The sequence below is a fragment of the Condylostylus longicornis genome, unplaced genomic scaffold, assembly GCF_029603195.1.
Source record: "Condylostylus longicornis isolate FDR11 unplaced genomic scaffold, ASM2960319v2 ptg000080l, whole genome shotgun sequence".
NCBI lineage: Eukaryota > Metazoa > Arthropoda > Insecta > Diptera > Dolichopodidae > Condylostylus > Condylostylus longicornis.
The window spans coordinates 3,232,797-3,252,543 of NW_026578048.1; the positions used below are offsets into that span (position 1 = coordinate 3,232,797).

At 24.0% G+C, this 19,747-nt stretch overlaps 1 protein-coding gene across 1 annotated transcript in view; it reads right to left on the bottom strand.

Annotated features, from left to right (window-relative positions):
• Positions 1–4,657: 4,657 nt before the first annotated feature.
• The window catches only part of LOC129613101 (JNK-interacting protein 3), a 34,476-nt gene continuing 19,386 nt past the window's right edge, over positions 4,658–19,747 (bottom strand). Inside the window, exon 2 of the mRNA XM_055527026.1 lies at positions 4,658–11,079. Within this exon, the coding sequence (XP_055383001.1) occupies positions 6,714–10,346 (3,633 nt within the window). The 5' untranslated portion in view covers positions 10,347–11,079 and the 3' untranslated portion in view covers positions 4,658–6,713. The remainder of the gene's footprint in view (positions 11,080–19,747) is intronic.

Below are 19,747 nucleotides of genomic sequence, written 5' to 3' on the forward strand. Positions count from 1 at the left end.
AATTCAACAAAAACCGAAGTAAAAAAAAAAGACAGAAAAAACAAATAGCTCAAAGGTTAAAAACAAGAACAATAAGAAAATGAAAAGAAAATAACAGAACGACAACAAAGTAATATCGTTAAATAAAAGTTAAAAACAAAAAAAAAAACAGATAACTTCTATTTTTCTATTTTCTCTTTTTATGAAACCTTCGTCGTATCGAAGAAATACAGCTGTACATATTTTATTATAACATTTTAAAATTCAATGCATAATGAAACCGTTTAACCGTTCATAACATAGGACAGAATTGGTAAAAGAGCAAGGGCGTTTTCGGTATTGCATGTTGAGCTGCAAGTTCTTAATCAGAACTAAAAAAGCTTTTTTGCAATAATTTAAGTACTACAAACTTTGACGCTACCGCTTTTGTATGATGCGCAAGTATGTCAGAATTAAAGTCAGCTGTTCGTTCAATTAATCAATGTCAAATAAAGAATTAAAAAGAAATAGAGCGCGAATTTACAATTTCGAATTTGTTGAAAACGCAATCATTTCAGGGCATAAATGAAAATTTGGATGACAGAGGTCTAGAAAAACGCGTATAAAGCAGAAAAAATTGAAAACTTATAATAACATTAATAATGTATTATAATAATAAAATGTGGATTTCCAAAAATCAAAATTGAAAAAAAAAAAAATAAAAGATGTAAATTTTAAATTAATTAAAAAATTTTTAACAATTTACTTTAGTAAATCCATAATGTCCGACATTGAAATGTTAAAAATCACTTTTATAATGAAATTTTTTAAACTGCTCATATGCCTAATGCTATTTTAAAAAATTTTACTTGCAGCATAAGCTACAAAACATGCTGCACAGTACTTCAAAATTGAACACTACAAATTTGCAGTTCTTCAATAAAAACCATACTGCATGTCAAATCTAACTAAGAACTGAAATACCAAAAAAGTCCAAACTTGTTGTCTTGTTGGAACTTTATCAAAAATTTCAAATTACAAAACTTATTACATATACTAACTTAAGGTGTTCACCTGATTGCTTCTTTACTTAAAATCTCAAAACCATTATTAAAGATGCTTAAATCAAATTCAATCATTAACACAATTAGAGCTACAATGTGTACCTATAATGCAAAATTCTGAAGGGATAAATTTTTAAATAAATTTCCAGTTTTTTATTTAATTTTTCCTTTTTACTTATATGTGATTGGTTATACAAAGGAAGGATACAATGGTCTAAGAAGAAGAAAGAACAAAAAAAAAATTTTCTGTATTAGCGTTAACCTATTTGTCTTGAATTTTATTATTAAGTATATTTTTATTTTGTGATATTCAAGGATAAAAAAAAATTTCTTTGTTTTTTAACTTTAAATATAAGAAATTTTTTTTTCCTTACATGGTGTTACATGGTGTAAAGAAAATATTTTAGGATTTTTATTTAAAAAATAGAAAACAAAGAGTTTCAAAGGAATTTTAAAAGATTGAATAAAATAATTTGAGTTTGAAGTTTTATTCCTTCCAATTAATCGATTATAAAATAATTAAAAAATATTTTTATTAATAATTGATAAAGCAATAAAGTTTTAAACGTACGTATGACAGAAATTGCTTGTAATAAACAGCAGTTAATTAAGATTATTAATTATTCTTATTAATATTTTTGTATTTAATCTAATTATTTTACATATGTAAAATATATTTAAACAAATATGTGTTCCATTAATTATTTAAAAGGTTCTAAAGGTTTTATTTCCTAATTCTAATGAAAAGCGGCAAAAAAACAGGGGTCTTACATTGTAATGTAATTTTCATGAAATTTTTTGTACATATTTGCAGAAATGGAAAAGTAGTACCATACAAATTGATTGGTTCTACCTTATAATATTTCTGAAAACGAAAATCGAATTACATTGTATGGCTGTAAAAATTATTCGAATCCTTCTTCAACATCCGATCATTTTCTAATATGCTCCTCTTTTAAATTATAATATTTTGGCAATATGTAGTTATAAAAAAAAATTTAAAAATTCTTTAAGAATTTCAAGCACAATTATTGCCATTTTAGAAAATACTTTTTTTGTAGGAAAAATTTATCAAACATGTTATTCTTGCAGATTTTGTAACTTAGATTTATCGAACATGTTTTATGTTCAAAACTAACTTGCAACTGAATTACATGAAATGCCTATATTTTTTATAATTTTTATAACTTTTGAAATATATTTTATTTTTTCGAATACATTGAATTTGCTTAGAAGGTTTAATAAAACAAAATAACATTTCAACTATAGCTAAAAGAAACACAATTTACAAATTAAATAAAATTAAATCAGAATTCAACATAATTTAATAAAAAGAAATGAAAAAAAAATATTACAAATTTTTAAATTAATTATAAAGCTCTTTATTCATTTACAAATAAATTTGTTTTGTTAAATTATAAATAAATAACAGCCCAAAAAAAAATTTAAGTTAAAATAAAAAAAATTAAAAAGTATGTACAGAGTTTCTTTTTTTTTTTTGTAATTTACATAAAAAAAAAATAAATTATAGTATGTATTAAAGGGGGAAAAAAATAAATTTTCAAAATTCGTTTAAAGAAATAATTAAAAAGCTTGATTCGCAGTTTAAATTGAGTTATTGAACAAATCCTTCCATATATTTGAAAGTCGAAGTAAAAAAACTAGAAAAAGGAATTTAAATAGAGAGAATTTTATGTATTCGGATTTACTTTAACTTAAAATTGAAAATAGCTAGCCCAATAGCTTTAAAACCGAGACATTTTAGTTGAAGGGTATATGTACGACACACTCTAATCGGTTGGATTTCAGTATATAGAAATTAAGATTGTATATTTAGCTAAGGGAATGTTAAAGCTATGTTAATAAAGTTCAGTTATTAATTAGCAAAATATTTTACTGTTAATTGCTAATATTAGAAATGTTTCAATTGCACAAATCAAGCTTTAAATTAATTATTTATTTTTATCTATTATAGCACTATACTAAGTTTAATTTATACATACATTTGTTGTCTTTTTTTTTAATTTTTTTATATTTATTTTATTTTTTTAAAGCTGTACAAATATTTCTTAATAAAAACAATCTGTATTTGAGTTGAACGAAAAAAAAAATATACTTAGAGTTTTTTTTTTGAAATTTAAGAACTAAAAAGAAAACAATAAAACTCATTATTTAAATTTTTCATTTATCATTTTTTGAAATCTTTAATTTTTCTTTTGTTTTTCATTTTTGCTCTTTTATAAATCTTGCCTTTAATGTACTGGTTCTGTTTCTTGTTGTTGAATTAATTATCTTTCATTTTAATATCTGATATATTTTAATATTCTATTTTTTCTCATTATTTTTTAATTTTGTGTTCATTTTATTAAAGTTAATTATTATATTATAAAATTTTTTTTTTATTTTCTCACAAAGTATTCAAACATTTTTACAGAAAAAAGATCTAATGTTATGTTGTACATAAAAAATTAAAGTTAATAATAAAAACAATGTTGGAAATAAATTAAAATTAATAACCTTTCAATTATTTATTTTTTTACTTTAATTATTAGAACAGAGTATTTAATAAAAATAATAAATTATAAGATAATACATTTCATATATAAAACCTGGTATCAGTTTTCTATCTTATTTAAAATTAAATTTTTGAGTTTAATGTGAATTCATTTTATAAACAAATATCACTCGCACATGCAAGAAAAAATTTAATTTTAAAAGAAATAAAAATCTTTGTAATTTGTTATATATGAATTGTGTTCTCTTATATTTATTTATTCTGTACTAGAATATTGAATGAAAAAAAAATCTGATGGGATCAGTAAAAAAACCCGACCCGAAAACACTTGTATACTTTAGCGAAAATGTTGCACAAGATCATGAAAATTACATTTAAATCATTCTTGCAAATTTTAAGGACTTTAGTTAATTAGCGTACCTAGAAAAATGTAAATTTAACTCTTAGTAGAACAATTCAATTTATGCCATCCGAATTTTCAGAAAAATTCATTAGTTAGTTTCTGTAGTAAACAGAACTTAAATATTAAGTTTCAAGAAATTCTGCCATTTAGTTTTTACCATACGATAAAATATGTAGCATTAGTCACTGTTTAAATTTTTTGGTCAGAGCTCTAATACGAGTATTCCTCAAAAAAAAATTTCAAGTTCATCTATTTAACATTCTGAATTAAAATAATGCAAGTTATTAGGAAATCTTAATATTGTATGTTAGGCGGCAAATAATGAGTTAAAATATAATAAAAATTATTACTTTTTATTACAAAAGAAATTTTTTTTAAAAACAGCAGCATTAAACGATGACTATTGAGGGTATATTAAGTTTTTTGTTAATATTCCTTATGTCACCAATAAATAATTGTGTTAATTAAAGTTTAATTGAAAAGAGTATCTTTTTTTCGTTAATATAGAGGTTTAAATAATTGTATTATCCGTGAAATTCTACATAATCGCTATTTTATTATAACACTATTACGTTATTTGTTATTAAGTATAATATCTCATTGTAATTACAAAATCATCATATTATAATAAAAGATCATCATAAATCACATAATTCGTACATAATTATTTTATAATACAATTAACTTCATATGTGATCATAAATATTTTAAAATGACATAATAATAAAGTTTGAATTTCATTTTAACAAAACATAATTAAGTAATAATAATGTGATTAAGTAAGAAAGAAAAGGAAATTTAAATAATTTTCGAAGATAATTTTCCTCAAATTTATTTTTTGGCATATTCATACAAATAAAAATTAATTTATGTAATATTTAAAAAAACAAAACAGGCTCAAGATCTTTGCTTAATTTTTCGGTTTAAGTATTTTGTTAGATACTATCAAATCAAAAATTAAAAAAATTACATAAAATATAATAAAATAAAGTTATTATATTATTTAATATAGAAGAAATTCATTATAATTTTTGTTTGCTATTCTCTTCCAACATTGTTTTATTTATGCTTAAATGCATGAATACTTTATTTTAAAATTATCATTTTATCACTAATTTATGTAAAACATACATTTACAAAATATTAAATATAGTTTGCGTTTTATCCTATTTTAATAATTAAAGCTTACAAAAAAAAAAAACAAAATAACAATAAATATACATACATATTTCGTTCACATTTTTTTTTGTTTTTCTTTATTTATCCAATAATGTTTTTATATTTAAAACTTTTAAAATTAATTATAATCACCTTTTAAATATGAAAATAAATAAATTTAAGTTTTATTTTTACTTGTTTTTGGTATAATTTATTTTTTTAATTCAAAAAAATAATTAAAATTATTATTTACAAATTTCGTACAATAAAAATTATTCAATAATTTTCTTTCATTGTCTTGTTTTTTTTTATGTATAACAATTTAGACTCGTATAACAAAATATTTTTTTAAATTTCCAAGAAAATAATTTAGTATTTCATAGTAATTTAATTTAAAATGTTAAGTTTTTGAAGTTGTGTTTAGAAATTTAAAGTAAAAATATTTTAAAAATATAAAAAAATTTTGATTTAAATGAGTTGAGTTCCAAAATATTATTAAACAAGGAGTTAAGAAATTAACAGACCTCATTCTATTAAATAATTAAATATTTTTGCTCACGAAGTAATTGACTAAAATAATTTTAAGTGAGAAAATTGTTTTTTTTTTTTTTTTGTATTTTTGAATTTTTTCGAAACGTAAAGACTATACAGTCACTTTGCTTTAGATCCAAAAAATTTTCGATATTAAAAAAATCTTTACATGTTATAATTATAACGAAATTCAATTGAAATCAAGAGAAAAGAAATCATTTAGTAGTTCAAAGAGGAATGAGAATTCTGATCCAAAAGTTATACAATTTTATTGACTGAAAGCTTTCTGTCATACAGAACAATCTTGAAATTATTACGACATTTGAGCTTAGAAAATGATTTAAGCTTAGAGTAAAAAAATTTCCTCATATAATGAGAGTTGTCTTTTTCAAAATTAATTCATTTAAAGAAATTAATATTTGACTTGAAAATTAATAAGTAATACCGTAATTATTACAATTCGAAACTCAACCTTTTATTTATTTAATTTTCCTAAAATATAATTATTTCTTTCATTTTTAACTTAAATAATAATAAAAAATTTAATTATTTGGCCAAATAAACCACTGGGAGGCCAATCAATTGGCTTTATTAAAAGTATATAGTGTACATTATGTAAAAGGTCACAAAAAACAATTTTATTTATAAAATACAAATTTGAAATTTTAACAAAACAGAAACATACAATGCACATATATGTATATTTAAAAAAAATACATAGAAATAGAAATTAATTGAAAAATATTAAAAAAAATAAAATTTCAAAATTATATGAACGTCTAGCAAAATTTTAAATCACAATTTCTAATACAAAATAAAATTGCTTTTTTCTGCTTGCACAGTATTTTTTAAATTATAAATTCTATTGGCTATATTTTTCTTTTATAAATAATTTTTTTTTCAATATTATACAAGTTTTTGTTTTTTAAATTAGTAAAAGGTTTTTTTTTTTTTTAATTTTTCCATTAACTTACTAGACAGCTAATTAAATAAATATATTTAATATGTATATATATATTATGTATGTATATTATAAATTTTTATTTAAAATTTCTTTTCTTTTTGTTTCTATATTTTAATATTCTTAACGTTGATTAACATGCCAAACTATTAAAAAACTTTTCTCTCCACGATTTTCCAAATTTTGATTCATTTCTAAATGAACACTATTTTCCATTGAATTATCACCTTGCCGAAAATCAATATAACCTTCACCACCACAAATGACTAGCATATCTTTTTTATCATTATTTAATTGTGTTAATGAATTTTTATTTGATTGAGACATTGGTACTGCAACGAAAAATTTTACAGCATCTCTATGACCATGAAATGACAATTGAGCATTGGCCATACAACAACGTGGTATATAACCATCATTATTACTATTATTACTTGCTTTTATAATTGTATTAATATTATTTGTATTTGAATTTGATGTTGTATTTGATGTTGCTGTTGTATTAGATGTTTTATAATTATTACTAATACCACCATCATTTAATGGTACTGATATAACAACACCATTACTTGTACCTATCCATAAACGATTACAAGAGACTAATAATGCAGTAATACGAACAAATGAGAAACCTAATTTACCAGTTCCAAGCATTTTCGAAACATATGGTTCAATATCAACATCTTGTATATGTTCATATGATAATGCATTATATAAACGTAATGTTGAATCTAATCTTATTGATACCCATACGCCTAAACCAGTTGCTGTCATCTGTCTAATTTGACTTTCTTTACGAGGATGAGCTTCAAATTTACGTACAATATTTAATGAAATTGGATCAATTACGAAAATTTTATTGCGATGAGCAGCCCAAATTTTATCAGCAGCAATACATAAGCAACGTGTTGAATGTTTTGGTGAACCTAATGTCACCAAAAAATAATTATTTAAATCCCATTGACCGTCAGCTTGACGACGAAATACTACAAGTTTACCATTTGCGATAGCTACAAATACTCTTGTACCTAAGTTAACAATTGCCAATATTGGATCGGGTAGTTCTACTTTATGTAAACATTCATGCCATCTACCTATTGCACTATGAACATATAACATTCCATCTTGTGCACCCATCCACATTGTAGGACCAACTGATGACATTTCTGGTTCATTCTCTCTACCTTTAGTTCTTAAAATTGGATTAACTGGCTTCGAAAATTCTAAGTTAGCATCGGTACTACGTACAACATCTTCACCTTCTGGAGTTTGTGAATAATCCCTATTAGTATTATTTTCGATAACAATTTCGGAAATGTTATTATTATTGGTGTTGTTGGCGTTATTTGAATTATTGGTATTATTATTATTTTTATTGTTTTTTAAGCCATCGACTATAGCATTTTTAACGTATACTATACGACCAACATTATCAACTTCATCGCCAGGCTTTTCTAAACTTTCACCATCCTTGGCTATTTCACTTCGTTCGAGCAATACATAATCATTTTCCATAGCACCAGGAACTGAAGCAATACATAATAGATGACTCTGACATACTGGAAATGCATCTAAGACGTTTGCTGGATTATTAGCATCAATTACAGTTACAGTACTGGCGCAATAAGTACTCGTACATATCCAAACGTATGAACTTAATTGAGATTCTTCGCTTGAATTCGCTGAACAAAATGTTGCTTGAGTTTCACTATCCATACCATTAATTCCAGCTGATGGAACAATTTCATTGGATTTTATTGCTGATTTGGTAACAAAAAATACCTCATCTGGTATGAAAAATTCACCATTCTTTTTGAAACCTCCATTTAAATTCACACCAGCAGCACAATAAACCTTCATTTCAGAGCTTGTCTCAGCTAACGGATTGCAATAAACTGGAACTGGTACCGGTACACCTCCAGAATGTTTATGTTGGTGTTCATGTGCTACTTTGTTATTAACTGGCAAACTCCAACCATACGCATGTAATCTTCCATCTTCTTTTTGAACGTGTGCTCTTAACTGAAGATATTGTTCCCGACGTCTTGCACTTGCCCTTTGAGATGTTCCTTCATCATTGTAATCTTTGGCTAAAATTAATGCATTTGCAAGACCAGGACTTGCCGTAGATGCTGAACTGGCACGCAAAATAAAACGATTGCCATCTGTACTTTGTCTACTCGGTGATCCCTGATTAACATTATAACGGAACATTCCAGCTTGTGATGGCTCATGTTGCGGTCTATTTGTTATTTTAAATAAGCTACTGAAATATTTCCAAGCGCTTTGTTTTGATTTAATTTCGAACTCGTCGTTTTTTGTTGCACGCAATATTTCGGTAAGTCGTACAGCCTCTTGTAATTCCATTAAGCGTTCTTTATATTGATTACGTTCCATAAGCACCATTGCCATTTCAACACGTGTAAATCGCTTACGTTGCGCCATTGGTATATCATTTTCATTTTCTTGTTCAGAATCATGTTGTTGTTTAATTTGTTCTTTGGTTTTCTTTAATTCTTCCTCTAATTCATTAACTTTATGTTGTAATTTATTTTTGGATTGTGAAACTGAATTTAATTTTTCATGTAATATTTCAACTTCACCAGTTAATTCATCCACTTTAGCTATTAAATCATCTTTAACAATATTGAGAGCATTTTTTGTTGCTAATAATTCATTATTTTCCAATATTAAATTTTCAACTTCTTTACCCATACCAAAATAATTATCATTAGCTGAAGTTGCATATTCTCCAGGATGTACCCAACTACCAGTAACTTCATTTTCTTCACTTTCTTCATTATCATGAAATGATAGTTCTTGATATAAAGTATTTGCTGATCTTTGTTCTCTATGGGTTGTTGTTTTACCCATGGAACCAGAAAAATTCGGCACAATTGAGCTTTCAATAGGTGGTACAATTGTTGTTGGGGGAGGATGTTGTGTTGTTGGTGATATTAATGGTGGTAAACTATCATTATCATCTAATCTTTCTAAATTATCAATTTCATTTTGTAATGATGTTGGATCTGAATCAGATTCATTATCAGAACATATTCTTTCAGTATCTAACATTGTTGAATTTTCTAATGATGTAAAACCATATGATATTGGACCAGATGATCTTGCAATCGGATGTAATCTTGTACGATTTATTTCAAATTTATCTGATGCTGAACTTATTTGTGAATGTGTACCCATTAACATTTTTGTTCTTTCCATATAATCAACATGAGTTTTAAATAATTCTGTATAACGTTCATGCAATTTACTATATTCTTTTTTTAATTCACCTTCACGTTCTTCTAAACGATTTGCGTGCTCTAAACTATTTTTGTGCTTTAATTCTAACATTCTAACAATACTTTCTAAAGATTCTAATCTACTACTTAATTCTTTATTTTCAGCTTCAGCAACATCTTCAGTTTCTAATAATTTTTGTTCAGTTTGTTTTCTTGCACTTTTCTCTCTTTCATATTGCGTTACCAATTGTTCATTGTCTTCACGTAATAATTCAACTTCAACTTCTTGTTCTTGTATTGTACGATAAGTATTATCTAAACTTTCCAATACATTAACTAAAAGTGGCATTAAAGTTTTAACAACATCTTCATCATAACGTAATATCATTCTTTCAAATTCCTGATAAATACTACCAGCCAATTGTTGAACTTTTTCCGACATAACCATATTGTTGTCATCTGTGCCATAAACTGTTTCAGAAACAGGCTGAGGCCAAACTTTATTTTCCGTCATTTTTGCTGCTTTTTTATTATTCTAAATTTTTTATAAATATATTTTTAGTGTATATATGTATGTAGTAAATTTTATATATATATATATACAATTTCAAATTTTTTCAAAATTATTAAAACTTATAAAATAAATAAAAAATAAATTGGTTTCGTTTTGTCTTCTTTTTTTTATTTCGAAGTTTTTTTTTTTTTACTGCTTCTAGTTATGTTTTGTAATTTTGATTTATTCTTTACCACCACCTGTTCTGATTTTGTAAATTCGTGACAGCGTTGACAACGAAGCAGTATGAATTATTGATACACCTGGATAAGATAAATTTGTTATTCATGTTTTGTTTCTATTTATTTTTCGGATTATTGTTTTTATTATTCGATTGTTGTTGGTGTTGTTGGTGTTGGAGGAGAGTGCATTGAAATTTTCGTTTGCATCATTTACATTATTTAACACACCGCTTCATTTATTCAAAAATTCAGCAAAATTGAATTCAAATAATCTCATGCTCTAATTTCTTAGTATGTGTGGTAAATGGTAAATATAGATGGCGGTAAAAGATGGATGGATAAGATGAAGTATATATAGATGTGTGCAAATTGTGAAAATTCAAAAATTTTTTATTTAAAAATTTTATCGTCTTGTTTTGTTTTTCTTTATGGTTTCTTTTTGTTTTCTTAAATATAATTTTTAAGGACGTTTTTTTTTTGTTATTTTGAAATATAGAAATTTTGTGAAGATTCTAAAATTGGATGAGAAAGAGAAAAATAATTGGATATTTTTATTTTATTAAAAATAGTTTTCTTTTATCATTTTTTTTTTTTGTTTTTATATAAGATTATTTGGTTGAATCTGGTATTGCCTTCAATATTTTTTTTTTATAAAATTTGAAGTAATATCTTTAATCAGTTAAATTACCTTAACAAATTTCTGTGTTAGCTTAACCAAAGGAAATAAAATGAAGATGAGGAATTTCAAGAAGGAATGCAAGTACAATAGGATTCTGTATAAAATCTTTTAATCTGAAAGTTACTATAGCAGAGGTCTAAAATTTTACGTATTAGGAATGTTATTTTTTTTTCTCTTCTGACTGGAAATAACACCCTGCGGGCTCTGTTATTGTTAAGATTTATATGAAAATTATTATTTTTTTGCAAAATTTAGTTTTAAAATACATACTCAAAATTAGAAATTATAACTTCTTGACTTATAAAGCACATTTAACTAAAACGGATTACCACTTGGAGTTTTGTTTTGCTAGGATTCTTTCACGGCAACTTTATCTATAAATATTTTATCTATTTGCTGTCTAACTGCTGACTATAATAACATTATTTTAATAAATATTCTTAGTTAACAGTATTTATGAGATAGTTTTAAAAATTATAATTATAACTATTAATCAAGGTATTAAATTATTAAATTTTTGTTACAATGAAAGAAGTTAATATTAAGAAAGCATTTTATCATTAAGCACAGTGACTATTTGAGTCAAACGGCATAAGTTACACATATTTAAGCAATTTTGCATTATACCAATTTATTTTAAAGTAAATATCTTTTGTTTGCTCCCATTTATTATTTTATATGCCTACATAGCCTTTAAAACAAAATTTATTTTTAAAATAAATTATACTCCTAAAATAATAAAAAAAAATGTGTCTATGTCGAAAATTGATCATTGAAATATATATTGGCACATAAATGAAGACATTACACAAATATTTCAAAAATTGTAATTATGTAAATGGTACCAAATAATTTATATGTAAAATAATCAATATACTCATAAAAAAAAATTATTTTTACTTGTACCTACACACCATTTTCTAAAATTTTCTAATAATGTAAATTACAATAATTTATCTTATCCATTTTGGATTAAATCCAAATTTTACAAATAAGTATATATTACTTATATAGCCTAGATATTTTCATTTTTCATAAATTTTTTTCTTATATCTGATATTGATAAATTATGTGTAAAAAGTTTAGAAAGAAATTTTAAATATTAACCTAAAAGGAAATGCTTTCGACATATACATACGTATAGAAGAATGAATTTGACATCCACTTCTACATACGATGTAAATTTTTACTTTTTAACAAAAAAAAAAATAAAAGACAAACAAGAAATGGAAATTGCTGTTTTGTCGAATTTTTCAATTTTTTTTTTTTTTTTGCAAATTACCCTTAATAATAAATACTAACATAATTGACTTTTGCCAAGTTTTGCTATACATTTAACATTTTTGGAATAAAGCCGAAAATTTTGTAAACTTTACATTATAGATAATATTATGGTGTTTAAAAATCAGCTTAATCTTTAAAATGGAATTTTCCGCGAATAATTTATTAAATAAATACATATACATACACACATCTATGAATATTAAATAAAATTGCACTTTTGCTTGTTCCAACCGAGCAAAATGACCTTATTTTTAAAATTCTTAAAGTTTATTAATGAAAAATTATACTTTTATTGAGTATAAATACATAAGTATATTAGGATAAAGTGGCTTAAACGAAAAAAATACGTTCGAGTAAGTTAAAGCATCGCTATGATTTCGATACTTTTGGGCAACGCATATATGCGATCTCATGTTCGGAAAGTTGATTGATGCTTGAATAAATGTCCACATTCCCGAAAAATTTTTCACGAAATATTATGTATACTGTTTTAAATAGAATTTAATTCTTTTACAAATTTCAATTTTAGCAAAAAGCCAGAATCGAATTGCCAAATTCAAAAAATTTGTTCTATTCTTAAAATTTTATTTTGATTTAAAAACAGAAAATGTTTATAAAATTATTTATTGTATAACCGCGTGTGATATATGCATAAAAAATATTATCAATGTAAAAACAATCAACACCACCTAATTAAACAAAAAAAAATATAATTTATTAACATAAATTAAAAAAAAAAACATTTTCTACTTATAAAATATGGAAAAAACAACAGAACAATCTAGCACAACAGCATTTTTCATTACTTTTAGTAAGTTTCGATAATATGACATCATTCTTAACTACACAAATTGGTTTGAAATACAAAAATACGGCAAGAATTGTTGTATGATTAGCACATAACAGAAACTGTAGTATGGTTGAACAGTCAAATTTTAGGATGGAAGTATATAAATACTATGTGATTTATAAACTTAAAGCAAAGCTAAAATAAATATACTTATGTATACCTAAGAGTTAGAAAACCAGATATTTTGAAATAGTCGCCCAAATGTGTTTTACATAATAGGTTCAAGCAGGCATGCAACTTTTAATTTTATAACTGTTTGATTACTTATATGTATTCAATAGCTTTATATTCAAGCGCTCACTCTTACAACTGCATGATCGCATGCAATTAGAAAATCAAACAGTTTGTAATTTAGTCATTTCAAATAACTCAAGGAGCTTAACTGTACGCGCAATTAATTTGCAAAAAATTTGCTTATTTGCCTTAATGGTAAAAAAAATTGTTTCTTAAATAAATAAACAATTCAAACATCATACAAAATGTCCATTGAAGTCGAAATTCAAACCATTCTAATTTAATTTTTGAGTCAAATAGTTTTTAAGCATTACAAATAAAGAAACAAATTAATAATTCCATATCTCAAATTAAACAATGTATTAAAGTAAATATAAAAGATGAAACCATGAAAATAGGTTTAAAAATTAGTGTTATTCAATTTGTTTGAAACAGTTTTCATTTGTTTTATTGTTGCGATCATAACACTTGCTTTTTTTATTATTTTTTTTGTTAGTTTTTTATAACAATTAGATGTTGTATAACTTATTCAGATTATTGTTTAATTATAATAATAAATAGAATATGTAAAAAAAAAGTAAATCTATACGATTACTTATAAGTAGTATAAGTATGGAGGCTCTGTTCAAAATGGCGTCATTCGAAAGTTTGTTTCTTCCCTATTCAAGCATCTATTTTCTTTACAAACAAACAACTTTCAAAACCACAAAGACGCTCTCAAAAAAAAAAAAACATTTATTTTTTTAAGCTAAAACACAAAAAAATATTTCATTAATTTGTTTGATAAAACTAAACGGTATAAGACTGATGGTTACGATAATTACAATTTAAAAATTGCATTTAATTTTTCTGATTATTCCCTTAGATATTTAAATAAGATGCTAAAACACTGAAAATTTTTCATTAATTTCTTAATAAAATGTAAAGAGATTTCCTCTTAAATTTTTAAAGGCGGAGTCGGACCAGATCCAGGTAAAGTTTCCCGATCGCACTACCCGAATTTTCGTGAAAATGGATGTCAAGAAAAACACATTATTAGCTAAAGCCGTTAGAACAAATTTAGATCAATTTGAATGAAGAAATTTTCAATGGAATAATTTGAGATAATTCCAAAAACAGAATTTTTATTTCAAGTACATGATTTCTGCAGAGGTGGCAGACTTATTAATTTTTACTACTTAGTCTAAAATTAAATGAAAAAATTTAAAGAAAATCCTGTAATCAACCGGCACCTACTTTTTTTTTTAGATTTTTTATTTCTACAAAAAAAATATGTATATTTAACGATTTTTAAGGAAAAAAACATTTTAAACCAATTGAAAATTTTGTAAATTTTCGAAATTTCAATTTATTTTTTAAATAAGAACACTTCACTTTCTGTAATTCTTTTTTTGTTTATTTTTCCACAAAAAAAAATTGTATTTAATTTTCTCTTCAGTACATGCTGTTTTCCCTTTTAATACGGAGTACTTACATAATAAGTGTCTGCCTTCTTGTTAAAAAAATTAATTAAAAAATATTGCCCTTCAAAATTTACTTCAAATATTTAATTTTCGATTATTTAATTTAATTTTTTTCGTGTATACATAAAATACTTTATTGTATTTGGAATGTAATCTATTGGGTCAATAAAAATACCTTACATCATAATTACTTTTTGTATATACATATATGAATGTACAATAAAATGGAGGAAATAATAAACGATTTCCTACAGGTAAAGCCTGCCTAGCTGCCTATTTTTTTAATTTTCTATGTTAAAATTAGATTAAAGTACGCGTAGTAATTAAAATGATAATTCTTTTATTATTTTGTATTTATTTAAATTTCCAGTTTTCGTTCATAACATTTCATGTGGACATCAAATAGAATTTAATTCAGAATATCAGAATTGGTCTATAATTTAGAAATATATTGTTTAGTACTTAAATCATAATAATTCAATTGGAATTTTTTTCGAAATTTTAATAATTTATCAGTGCAATTTTACGTAGAACGGTTTATTTATTTTCATGTTTTAAACTTTTCCTTGTTTAACTTAAATGTGTACCGAACCCAGTATTACAATTAAAAATTTTTATATTTCAAAATTAAAAAAAAAATTAACAAAGCTTATAAGCTACACTAACGCAAATTTTATACACCGTACATTGGGAAGAAAAACGACACACTTAACATTCAAAACGACACTCAAAAACATAACTTCGACTTCCGGAATTTAAACTATCTATAGCTGAGTGTAAATTACTATGGAAGGCTAAAAAAAAACGTTGGTATAGAACTATTCTACAAGTTTATGAACAAATTTTCTGTATTATTTTGAATACACAGAAAAGATTTTTGCGACTCTCCATTTTGATTTATGTCATTGTTCCCGCAAACGCGCCACATATAATTGGCAACACCAAATACTTTATTCTTATTTATTTTCTACAAAGTTTTTACAATGCTCTAGTAATCTAGTGTTCTTGTATTTCTTTATAATAATTTTATACACTGTTATTAAAATAACTTTTAATACAACTTATACTGTTCAAGAAACAACACAAACCGAATCTGTATAACCAATAACAATTTTATTAACAAAATATTTCTTTCTTTTCCAAAAATCTCATTTTTCAAGCCAGTTTTAATTCACAAATTTTAATTAATTGCATTTAAGTAGTAAAAATAATTTTTTTTTCACCATTTAATTCAAAAATATCCTATAATTAATTGTTATATTTTTCATAATCATAATCATATCTTTTTTGTGTATCTTTTAAATTTTAAGTAAAAAAAAAACTTTATTTACGAGATCAAATAAAACAAGGCACACAAAACATTTTCTAAAGTTTGTATAAGAAATTTATGATTTTCGATTATACTTTTTGTATGTGTGTATATTTTGTATACCTAAATTTATTTTTTGTTTGAATTCTAGTTTTCTAAGAAAAAATACTCTTTGTCTGATGTTTAAGATTAAGTAGTTAAATTTATATACTTGAATTAGAAAATACATATTGTTATCTACATATATATGTATATATATATGAGTATTATCTATTTACAATTAAATATATACATATATGCGTGTATTTGCTGTTTAAAAAATGAAAAGATGGCTGATTAATTAGTGAGGCCGTTTTACATATTATATCGGAAGGCAACAAAAAGCTGTAATTGCTGCACCAGTCTTATGGTCGTAAGGCCAAGTTAGTGAGATTTAATTGAAAAACAAATAAATTTTATATTTTTAGTTTTTTCCATATTTACATCCAAAAATGATTATTACGTAGTACTGTAAACAACACTTAAATGTTATCAATGACAACACAAGTTTCTTAAATGATTTTTTGATCTAATTTTGTAAACAGTATTTACATACGTACATACATAAAATTGCCCATAAAAGCTAAAACTTTGGATACATTAGGAGAGGTCGCACAACTTATTACACTAAATTGCTCCATTTGCAATAATTCGGTAACACTATTTTAGAGTGAAATAATTTGTTTGTCTTCCTTCTTTTTTTTCTTTTTTTTTGGTTCTTAAGATTAAAACATTTTCCGTATTTTTTGAGGGTATATCAAGACAAAAACTACAAAAAAAACCTAAACCAAAATTTTCTAAGAACAGATTAAAATAATCAAACATGAAACCTTGAAAAACTACCACAACTCATAATTAAACATATGAGAGCATTTTGACGTAGCGTAAAATGATTCTAGAAAAACATTTATTAGGCAACCTTGAAATTCAAAAAAAAAAAAAAAAAAAAAACACGATTAAAAAATTGTTACCCGAAAATCAAGTTGAATAAATCTAAAAAAAAAAAAAAAAAAAAAAAAAAAACAAAAACAGAAATTATTTTTTTGGTGAGAAATAAAAGATTTTAAAATTCCGATTACGCAAAAATAAAAAAAAAAGCAACAAAACAAAAATTAACAATATAAACGGTTAATTCGTCGGTTTCTTATTTTTTTTTGTTTTGCTTTTTTTTCATAACTGCTATTTTTAAAGTGATTTCAAGTGTAAAAATGTTATGATTCACGTTTTAAAATTAAAGATCAACTATCATTTTGGCAAAAGCACACGTACATACACACAGACGCTCAAAAATCCAAATGTATAACTAAGGTAAAATTTTATTTTTAATTTATAATTTAAAAATGAATTCTATTAACCCATTTGTATACAATATAGTCTTTCGAGTTACCTTTTTATTTTTTATAAGGAAATATTATTATTGGCTGCTTTTTTGTGAAGTAGAACAAAATATTTTGAGTAGATAATAAAACAATAATGACACAAATATATAAATACATAGACAATTTATACTACATGTATGTACATATGTATATAAAATCTTTATATTCATGTCATTTAAATAATGCTTATACACAAACATTGGATTGTATTATACATACTTCTTTTCGCTAGTAGGAGATGATATTATGATTACTTATTAAAAATGATGCTTGGCACATAAATGAGCCAAGGTAACGATAAAAATTTATTCTAGAAAATCTTGTCGTTTCGAAAAGTTTAAAAACTTTTCTGTTATTAGTTTCACTCTATCTATCCGTTGGTCCGTTTATACTAACTTATAGGCATTAATAAATAGTTTATTTAGATAGAAGAAAAGTTTTTATCACGTCGATCACCTCTCAACTTATTGCCACACGAAGTTTGTAAAATTTGAATTTTTGGCACCTTATATCCCCGAAACTGCAAGCTTTTCCAAAATTCTATAAAATGCAGAAAGCTAACAGTAAATACCATGTCACTAAAAAACATGAATATTTTCTTAAAATCGAGCATTATGTTAACCCCTCCCTAATTTGTTTTTGCTTTGTTTCAAAGACTGCATACATTGTTCATCCTAAATGTATGCTATCCTTGAAATAGCTTCGTATATGAATGAAAGTAATTTTAATAGTGTGGTAGGTAAAAAATATATTGTTTTCAAAAGCAGTATTTTCACTTGTTGAAGGTGCTACATTACACTTTATTAATATTATAGTTTGCTTAAAAATTAAATTAGAATTTGAACACAGTCCTTGTAAAACTTTTTCTTTATTGCCATCTTAAATATTTATTACAGCATTGGCAAACTGAATTTTTATAGTTATAATAAATAACTAAATATAAAACTAAATATAAAACTAAAATTTTCTTTAATACTTTCAAATTTTATTAGTTGAAATTCTACTAAATTCATATTAATTTACTTACATACGCTCCTACATAAAAAATAAAATTTGATGTAACTTAATAATGGAACCGAAATTAGGTTCCAATTTCTCAATAGCATAGATTCTCAATAGCACTTCAATAGCATAGATTCTATTAAATTTTATAATCTATTAAATTTATGACTACATATATAAGTATTATTTAAAATTTATTTAAATTTTCTTTGTTTTTTAAGAAATTTTTAAAATTTTATAACATTACAAAGTGGATAAAGAACACATGTATGTATATATATATATTTTTGATCTTTAATAGATAGATTATGTAAAAAAAAAGAAATAAATAAACAAATAAACCTTCTTTGATTTTTATGTGCCTCTTTTGGATAAAAAAGGAAAATATAAACAAATTTTAATTTTTTTAAGTTACATTATAGAAGAACTCTTAATATAACAATAAAGCAAAAAATTAACTCTTAAAAGTATTACAAAATTTAAGGTATATATATACACTTAAGTAGGATGAACCTTGACCTTAAAATAAAAAATACACGAAAAATTAAAAACAAAATAATGTCTGCTTAAGTATTTAATATTAAAATTATACATACTTATAAGTATGTATGTACATTATATACATATATGTTATATTTGTATATAATGATAAAGGAAACAAGTGAATATGGTTTTCTTTCTTTAAAGAAAAAACAATAAAAGTTATATGATAAGCTTGAATAAATATTTCCCAGTTTAATTTATATAAGAGATATTTCTGAAATGAGTACATTTATTTGTACGAGTATGTTTATAGGTAATATATTTAACAGAGACATACTGCTATACCCGTGTAATACAAAAATACCTTTATGTTTTGAAATTTAAAATTTCAAGAAAAACAAAACAAACAAAAAAAATTTCTTTTATTTCGTTCACCCAATTTATTTTTTATATATATA